General features: G+C 42.6%; 1 protein-coding gene across 2 annotated transcripts; it reads right to left on the bottom strand.

The window, feature by feature from the left end:
• Positions 1–840: 840 nt before the first annotated feature.
• LOC108718333 (oocyte zinc finger protein XlCOF22-like) lies at positions 841–9,870 on the bottom strand. Of its 2 annotated transcripts, none has more exons than XM_018266077.2 (5): positions 9,720–9,870; positions 4,882–5,002; positions 4,280–4,429; positions 4,057–4,180; positions 841–3,758 (listed from the first exon to the last, which is right to left on the bottom strand). In XM_018266077.2, exons 2-5 carry the CDS (start codon positions 4,993–4,995, stop codon positions 1,885–1,887), a joined length of 2,262 nt encoding a protein of 753 aa, XP_018121566.1. In that variant the 5' UTR covers positions 4,996–5,002; positions 9,720–9,870; the 3' UTR covers positions 841–1,884. The 2 variants fall into 2 exon arrangements, with proteins under 2 accessions (XP_018121566.1, XP_018121565.1); XM_018266076.2 differs by having other exon boundaries at positions 4,280–4,477; positions 9,720–9,869.
• Positions 9,871–9,914: the final 44 nt, after the last annotated feature.

Below are 9,914 nucleotides of genomic sequence, written 5' to 3'. Positions count from 1 at the left end.
CGGCGTGAATGTTCTGGAATTGCATCGATACCCTGCACCGGAGTGAATGTTCTGGAATCGCATAGATACCCTGCACCGACGTGAATGTTTTGGAATCACATCGATACCCTGTACAGGCGTGAATGTTCTGGAATTGCATCGATACCCTGCATAGGCGTGAATGTTCTGGAGTCACATCGATACCCTGTACAGGCCTGAATGTTTTGGACTTGCATTGATACCCTGCACCGGCGTGAATGTTCTGGAGTCACATCGATACCCTGCACTGAAGTGAATGTTCTGAACTTGCATCAATAACCCTGCACCAACGTGAATGTTCTAGAATCGCATCGATACCCTGCACCGGCTAGAATATTCTGGAATTGCATCGATACTCTCTAATAACATGAATATTCTGGAACTGGCAAAACAGAATCCTGCAGAAAATGTGTCAATTCGTGCTCCCGTGCCACAAATTTCTGCCCAAGGCTATGGTTTAGATTCAGTCAATATTGGCACGAATTTGGAGAGGAGAATTTGGGGTTTGGCTGAAGCAAGATTTGTAGGGTTTGGTGCATCCCTAATTCTGCCACAACATGAATAGTCTGGAACTGTATCAATACTCTACAACACCAGTAATGGGTTATAGCAATAACAACACAAATATTCTGGCATTGCATTAATACTTGTGAGAACATTAATATCTACAATTGTATTTATACTCTAACACAGCATGAATATTTTGGATTTCGATCACCAAAATCAAGTGAAACCCTTTCATTTGATAACTTCAGACCATAGATTTTACTTTCTTCTACGCTATAAAATGTAGCCTATGACTGCTCAGACACCACAAGAATATTGGCTTAAAATAACAAACCTGGTTGATGTAGGTTTGCATATATATGGCTTTAATTGCTGATGTTCCCTATGGCACCGCTCCTGTGTAAATCCTGCAAACATCCATAACAGCTAAAAAAAGTCACTGTAACCTTCGAGAGAAGTGTCGGCCATTACTGCTCTTCCTGCAAAGAACCTTCAACACTTGGAGAAAGAAGATTTCTTTAATGTCTGATATTCTGTGTGTCTGGCTAGAGGTGTTGATCTAATTTCCTACTATGCTGGAAACAGTATCATATACAGAAGAAAGAGCAGAATTTCAAGTTTAAAGGAGACCTATTGTGTGAAAAACCAAGATTGTGCCAGTACATTATATTCTTTTCAGTATAGAAGGAAAGGGCTGGAAAAAGTAGTGTTTTGGGTTAATTAAAAAGGTCTTCAGAAAAAGCCCACCCATGCCCACCTGTTCCTGCTGTCTCTTTTTCCACACTGCACTGCAGAATAGCAACCAATCAGCAGCTAGGCTGACCTGTTAGGGAACTGAAACCTGTCTTTGCTTGTGTGACTGCAGGGCTGTAATTGGCTGTCCCCTTCCTAATGTGCTTCTGGCAGGATCCGCCCACCCTTCATTTGAAACAGACAGGGGCCGTAGCAGATCTATGGGCAGCTCCAATAAAGGGGTTATTTCTGATAATGTTAATTGCCTAGCGTTAGTCATACAACTGAATGTAACAATGATCATTGGAAAAGGGGTAATAATTCTATGCACGGAGAAAAAAGGACTTAAAAAGAGCCCCGGGTGGATGGGTGCTCAGTGAGGATACTACACAATGTGACAACCATCAAGAACATTTCCCAGAGAGAAAGAAAATGGCTTCAAAATTCTAAGAAGGCTTGAGTCACATGATCATACGAGAGCCTTATGTACAAAGACGGGGTTAGGTCCTTGTCTGAGGTCTAAGCTGATTACTGATCACTTGGCTTGACATTTGTCCCACTGCTGCACTCAACAATTACAGTCTAACAAAGTCTCAGGGTATCAAGTCTCTTACTCAAACGACAATTTCAGTTCACGGCTTTTTTAAAGTGAGTTCTACAGTGTCGGCGAAGGCTACTCAGGAACCCAAAGCACCTCCCACATTTTGAACAAGAAAATGGTTTCTCTCCGGTGTGAATTCTAAAATGCCTCTTCAGTTCCGACTGGCACAGAAAATACTTGCCGCAGTGAGAACAAGAAAGCGGCTTCTTCTCCTCGTGAATTCTTAAATGTCTGCTAAGGTCGCTCTCGCACTCAAAGCCCCTCCCACATTCAGGGCAAGAGAAGGCTTTCTTTTCTTTGTGAGTTCTAAGGTGTCTGTGAAGGTCGCTCTCAAAGCCAAAGTCTTTCCCACACTCAGAACAAGAGAACATCTTCTGTCCCGTGTGGGTCGTACTGTGTCTGTTAAGATCGATCTCACGAGCGAAGCATTTGCCGCATTCAGGACAGGATTTCTTTATGGAGTGAATCCTTAAATGGTTGTTAAGATGACTCTGAAGCACAAAGCACTCTCCGCAGTGACCACAGGAGAACTGCTCCTTCCTCATGTGAAGGCTGAAATGCCTACGAAGGCTGCTCAGAAACCCAAAGCATCGGCCACATTCGGAACAAGCGAATGGTTTCTCCCCCGTGTGGATTATGAGGTGCCTATTGCAGTCGCTCTGGGAACGGAATCGCTTCCCACATACAGAACAGGAAAATGGCCTGTCCCCCGTGTGGCTCTTCATGTGTCGGTGAAGATCGATCTGATGCACAAAGCACATTCCGCATTCGCAGCATAAAAACGTCTTCTTTCCCGTGTGGATCCTCAGGTGCTTGAATAGATCCCTCTGACTCACAAAGCATTTCCCACATTCGTAACAAGTGAAGCTTTGCACCTCCGCCTGCATCGGGGACGCGCTTTCAATCACTTTATTATATTCGGTGCAATTTCCCCCCGGCAAACGGTCAGTCAGGCTGGTTCCCATGGTATCAGCAGGTGGCTCTTCCCGATGTGTATTTGCAATAAAATCCGAGGGTTCTCCTATTTCCCAAGCAGCTGCTTCTTCATTATTGCCATTTGATAAGCAGTTGGGTGAATGCTGATTAGCTACAGAAATATCAGTATTTGGGGGGGTTCCTTTCCCCCGAGTGGCTGCCTCCATTGTTATACTATGATATGCCGGTGCTCGGAGCTTTAGGCTGAATCCCATTATATCAGTAGGTTGAAGCTTTCCTTGTTCCTGCTCTACACTGGAATCTTCATCCCATGAACTTGGCTCCTCATTAATGGCATCGGATATGGAATTCCCTGATAAACTGTCATTTAAACCACATCCCATATCAGCGGATGGTTTTTCCACTTGTCTCTGTTCTATAGGGAAAACTATGCTGCAATCAGAACCTTCATCATCATCATCATCATCATCTTCCCTGGAAACTGGTTTGTCTTTAATTGCAGCCGACACATACTTTCCTGGTGAGCTTTGATTTGAACTGGAAGGCATGATAGGAAGGATTGTTCTCTTTATTCGTTTTTTAAGTGGTTTAATGTTTGAAACGGAATGCTCTTCTAATCCCCATAGCAACGGTTCCCCATAACCATTTCCTAGTCTGACAGTTGCTTCCACTGTGGACCCCATGATTTCCGTAGGTGGGACTGCTCCCTGGATTTGTTTTTTAGGGGGACTCCTGCTGCTGTCTGAGTCTTCTCCTTCCTCCCATGAAGTTGGTTCCGCCTTAATCCCATGAGAGATACAATTGGTCGGTGTTTGGGGATCATTTGCGGAAATGTCAGTGTTTGGGGGGTTTCCTTCTCCCCAGGAATCAGCTTCTTCTGCCTCAGTCTTGTCTGGTTTATTTGCATCGCACACATCTGCCCCCAGATCCCATTCACTGTCTCTCCCACCTCCATATTCACCACCTGCCAGACATAAAGAAACACATGGATATTACACAACTGTACCCCTATAGGTACTGGCACCCAGTCTTTATTATAGAGCATCAATCCTTCATCTTCCTCCTCCCCCACTACTAACAGATAATCTCCCCTCTGTCTATGTGTAATACTATCAGTCCCAACAGAGACACGTTACGGTTACTGTTAATGAGCCCAGTTTTACTCAGCACTGTTAATTGGGTTTATCACTAGGCAGTTCCAGAATTGTTACTAAGTCCAGTTTTCATGGTGCTGATATTTTGGGCCTACAAACATTACTCACCCAGTGAGCGGAGCTGCTTCCAATTCTCTTCTATCACTTCCCTGTAACGGCTCTTGTTCCCCTTTAAATACTGCCACTCCTCCAAGGAGAAATAGAGGGAGACGTCCTCACACCTTATGGCAACCTGGCACACACAATGGCACAGTCACCCCCAGCCAGAGAAAGGGATTATCATACACTGTTACTAAGCAACAAGGGATTATTGGGGGGCTGCTGTACCCACCTCTCCAGTCAGCAGCTGGATGATGTTGGACATCAGTTCCAGGATCTTCTTGGCATTTTCCTTCTGTATGACGGAGCCAGGGGGAGGGGCCACCGTTGGGCTGGTCACATGGTGCCTGCAGGCTCCTCCCAACATACAGTCAGTGCAGCTCTGTGGGAGGGGCATGTCATCACCCGACTTCTTTGTAACAGTATAGCCCTGTATATTGGGAGAGATGATTAGGGACCCCTCTACTGGTCACCCCTCCCTCCCCACTGTCTCACTGCCCCACTCACCTCTCCACTCGGCTGTCTCACTGCCCCACTCACCTCTCCACTCGGCTGTCTCACTGCCCCACTCACCTCTCCACTCGGCTGTCTCACTGCCCCACTCACCTCCCCACTTGCTGTCTCACTGCCCCACTCACCTCTCCACTCGGCTGTCTCACTGCCCCTCTCACTTCTCCACTCACCTGTCTCACTGCCCCACTCACAGTCCACTCAGCTGTCTCACTGCCCCACTCACCTCCCCACTCGCTGTCTCACTGCCCCACTCACCTCTCCACTCGGCTGTCTCACTGCCCCACTCACCTCTCCACTCGGCTGTCTCACTGCCCCACTCACCTCTCCAGTCAGCAGGTAGATAATCTCCAGTGTGAGAGTCAGGATTGTCTCATGCAGCTGATCTGGATCCTGGTTCCCCATCACTGGCTCAGTGGGTTCCTGGGAGATTCCCATTTGGTCCCTGTGGAAGTGAATAAGGAGGAAGAGATTCAGTGAATAGACATTTCTATAGAGTAGTGATCCCCAAGCAGTGGCTCTAGAGTAACTCGTTGCTCCCAGTGGCCTCAGAGAAGGGGCTTTTTTTTGAATCCCAGGCTTGGAGGCAAATTGTAATTGTATAAAACCAGATGTCCAGCCTAATACAGTAGTAGAACAAAAATAATGAAGATGCGATGCCAATGCGGGTGGTGTACTTAAAGGGATACTGTCATCGGAAAACATGTTTTTTCCAAAACGTATCAGTTTTGTAATCTGACATGGGGCTAGACATTTTGTCAATTTCCCAGCTGCCCCTGGTCATGTGACTTGTGCCTGCACTTTAGAATGGAACTGCTTTCTGGCAGGCTGTTGTTTCTCCTACTCAATGTAAGTGAATGTGTCTCAGTGGGACCTGGATTTTACTATTGAGTGTTGTTCTTAGATCTACCAGGCAGCTGTTATCTTGTGTTAGGGAGCTGCTATCTGGTTACCTTCCCATTGTTCTTTTGTTTGGCTGCTGGGGGGGGGGGGAAGGGAGGGGGGTGATATCACTCCAACTTGCAGTACAGCAGTAAAGAGTGATTGAAGTTTATCAGAGCACAAGTCACATGACTTGGGGCAGCTGGGAAATTGACAATATGTCTAGCCCCATGTCAGATTTCAAAATTGAATATAAAAAAAAATCTGTTTGCTCTTTTGAGAAATGGATTACAGTGCAGAATTCTGCTGGAGCAGCACTATAAACTGATGCATTTAGAAAAAAAAATTTTTTCCCTTGACAGTATCCCTTTAAAGTACCTCCAAGGCTTTAATGTGCGGAATATAACCAGGGCCTGCAGCACACAAGTTATACAAGTATCGTGAGTGTATTGGCACTATTTATTTACTACAGCCTTATACAGTCTCCTGTAAGTGCCCGTCCATAGAGAGAGGCTACTAACAGCCAATCACAGCCCATAACTGGCCAGGGAACAATATTTGTGCCTGTGTTGCTCCCCAACTCTTATACATTTGTGTGTGACTCAAGGGCAACCAGAGCTGTGTAACTTGTGTAGCGCTGCTCTAGGGCTGTACTGCTAGTGATATACAGGTATATATAGTGAATAAAGTACCCCCTCTTGTAAAATATAGGGATATTATAAGTTACCGAGGAGTTTCATGACCATATAAAAGTACGAGGCCGAAGGCCGAGTGTTTTTATACAGGTCATGGAACTCCGAGGTAACTTCTAATATCCTCATATTTTACAACTGGGGGTACTTTATTTATTATAATACACAAATTTCAGTGAGTCATGTGACAGAAATGACATCAGAACTCACTGTTTATAACTGATGACATCAGAACTCACCGTTTATAAGGATATAATTTACAGGATATTCATGGCTTTTGTGTATTATATATATATATATATATATATATATATATATATATATATATATATATATATATATATATATATATATATATATATATATATATATATAATACACAAAAGCCATGAATATCCTGTAAATTATATCCTTATAAACGGTGAGTAGTGATGTCATCAGTTATAAACGGTGAGTAGTGATGTAATTTCTGTCACATGACTCACTAAAATTTGTGTATTATAATAAATAAAGTACCCCCAGTTGTAAAATATGAGGATATTAGAAGTTACCTCGGAGTTCCATGACCTGTATAAAAACACTCGGCCTTCGGCCTCGTGTTTTTATATGGTCATGAAACTCCTCGGTAACTAATAATATCCTTATATTTTACAAGAGGGGGTACTTTATTCACTATATATAATACACAAAAGCCATGAATATCTTGTAAATTATATCCTTATAAACGGTCAGTTCTGATGTCATCAGTTATAAACGGTGAGTTCTGATGTCATTTCTGTCACATGACTCACCGAAACTTGTGTATTATAATAAATAAAGTACCCCCAGTTGCAAAATATGAGGATATTAAGTTACCTTGGAGTTCCATGACCTGTATAAAAACACTCGGCCTTCGGCCTAGTACTTTTATATAGTCATGAAACTCCTCTGTAACTTATAATATCCTTATATTTTACAAGAGGGGGTACTTTATTCACTATATTCCGCACATTAAAGCCTTGGAGGTACTTTAAGTACACCACCCGCATTGGCATCGCGTCTTTATTATTTTTGTTCTAATAGTAATATGGAATAGTAATGATGAATAGTGACAATGAGTAGTAATAATAAATAGTAATAATGAATAGTAACAATGAGCAGTAATGATGAATAGTAACAATGAGTAGTAATTATTAGCAAGTAGTAGCAACGAACGGTAATGAGGAGCAGTAATGACTAGCAGTAACGATAAGTAGTAATAATGAATAGTGACGATGAGTAGTAACGACGAGCAGTAACGATGAGTAGTAATAATGAATAGTAACGATGAAAAGTAACGATGAGCAATAATGATGAATAGTAATAATGAGTAGTAACAAGGAGTAATGAGTAGTAATAATTAATAGTAATGATGAATAGTAACAATGAATAGTAATGATGAGTAGTAATATGGAATGATGAATAGTAACAATGAGTAGTAATAATTAATTAGTAATTAATAGTAATGATGAGTAGTAATTATTAACAAGTAGTAGCAACAAGCAGTAAGAAGGAGCAGTAATGATGAGTAGTAATAATGAATTGTAATAATTATTAGTAAAGATAAATAGTAATGAGTAGTAATAAGGAGTAGTGAGTAGTAACAAAGAGTAGTAACAAGGAGTAGCGAGTAGTAACAGTGAGTAGTAAGTGCGTAGTAACAGTGAGTACTGAGTAGTAACAGTGAGTAGTAACAAGGAGCACTGAGTCGTAACAGTGAGTAGTAAAAAGGAGTACTGAGGAGTAACCGTGAGGAGTGAGTAGTAACAAGGAGTACTAAGTAGAAGAAAAGGAGTAGTAACAACGAGTACTGAGTAGTAACAACGAGTACTGAGTAGTAACAACGAGTACTGAGTAGTAACAACGAGTACTGAGTAGTAACAAGGGATAGTGAGTAGTACCAAGGGATAGTGAGTAGTACCAAGGGATAGTGAGTAGTAACAGTGAGTAGTAACAATGAGTACTGAGTAGTAACAGTGTGTAGTAACAATGAGCACTGAGTAGTAACAAGGGTTAGTGAGTAGTAACAAGGGTTACTGAGGAGTAACCATGAGGAGTGAGTAGTAACAAGGAGTACTGAGTAGTAACAAGGAGTACTGAGTAGTAACAAGGAGTACTGAGTAGTAACAAGGGATAGTGAGTAGTAACAAGGGATAGTGAGTAGTAACAAGTGTTACTGAGTAGTAACAGTGAGTAGTAACAGTGTGTAGTAACCATGAGTACTGAGTAGTAACAAGGAGTAGTAGCAATGAGTACTGAGTAGTAACAAGGGTTAGTGAGTAGTAACAAGGGTTACTGAGTAGTAACAAGTGGTAATAAGAGCGAGTAATAACAAGGAGTACTGAGTACTAACAAAGCATAGTAACAAGGAGTACCGAGTAGTAACAAAGGGTAGTAACAGTGAGTAGTAACCAGAAGTACTAAGTAGTAACAAGGAGTAGTAACAATGAGTACTGAGTAGTAACAAGGGTTAGCGAGTAGTAACAAGTGTTACTGAGTAGTAACAGTGAGTAGCAACCGCGAGTGGTAACCGTGAGTAGTAACAGTGAGTACTGAGTAGTAACAGTGAGTACTGAGTAGTAACAGTGAGTACTGCGTAGTAACACGTGGTAGTAACAGCGAGTATTAAGGAGCCCTGAGTAGTAACAAGGAGTACTGAGTAGTAACAAAGGGTAGTAACAGGGAGTAGAACACGGAAGTAGTAACAGGGAGTAGTAACAGGGAGTAGTAACAGGGAGTACTGAGTAGTAACAAGGGTTAGCGAGTAGTAACAAGTGTTACTGAGTAGTAACCGTGAGTAGTAACAGTGAGTACTGCGTAGTAACAATGAGTAGTAACAATGAGTACTGCATAGTAACAATGAGTACTGAGTAGTAACAAGTAGTAGTAACAGCGAGTATTAAGGAGCACTGAGTAGTAACAAGGAGTAGTAACAAGGAGTACTGAGTAGTAACAAAGGGTAGTAACAGGGAGTAGTAACAAGGAGTACTGAGTAGTAACAAGTGTCACCGAGTAGTAACAGTGAGTAGTAACCGTGAGTAGTAACCGTGAGTAGTAACAGCGAGTAGTAACAGCGAGTAGTAACAGCGAGTACTGAGTAGTAACAAGGAGTACTGTGTAGTAACAATGAGTACTGAGTAGTAACAAGTGGTAGTAACAGCGAGTAATAAGTAGTACTGAGTAGTAACAGTGAGTAGTAACAAGGAGTACTGAGTAGTAAAAAAGGGGTAGTAACAGGTAGTAGTAACAAGGAGTAGTAACAAGGAGTAGTAACAAGGAGTAGTAACAAGGAGTACTGAGTAGTACCAGGGAGTAGTAACAAGGAGCAGAGTAGTAACAAGGAGTAGTAACAGTGAGTAGTAAAGTGACAGAGGAGAAGCCAATCCAGTAAGAGTCAGACACAAGAGGAGGAGTCAGTGGGAGAGACACGAGTGGGACAGGCGAGTTCAGTCTCTCACACACGGAGCGGACCTGACATGCTGGAATATGATATAAACCAATCTCAGTATAAACAGTAAATACAGCGCGTCCAGCAGACAAAGCCCAATATACAGCGACAGCGATACTTACCGACTCTCAGCTCTGAGGAACCCACAGAAAGACGCTCATTATTCTTTACCGAACAGCTTACTTCCGCTATTAGCGTTACAAGCCTCTCTTCCACATACAGAGTGAAGCCGCGTATTACCATTCACACGTTCTATGCGTGTCCCAATCAGCCAGACAACGTTGGCTCCGATAGGCTGCTCTCGCCGTGTAGCAGCC

Source organism: Xenopus laevis, chromosome 5S, assembly GCF_017654675.1.
Source record: "Xenopus laevis strain J_2021 chromosome 5S, Xenopus_laevis_v10.1, whole genome shotgun sequence".
Taxonomy (NCBI): domain Eukaryota; kingdom Metazoa; phylum Chordata; class Amphibia; order Anura; family Pipidae; genus Xenopus; species Xenopus laevis.
The sequence above is the reverse complement of the archived record's forward strand: the minus strand, read 5'-3'. Positions and strand labels throughout refer to the sequence as shown.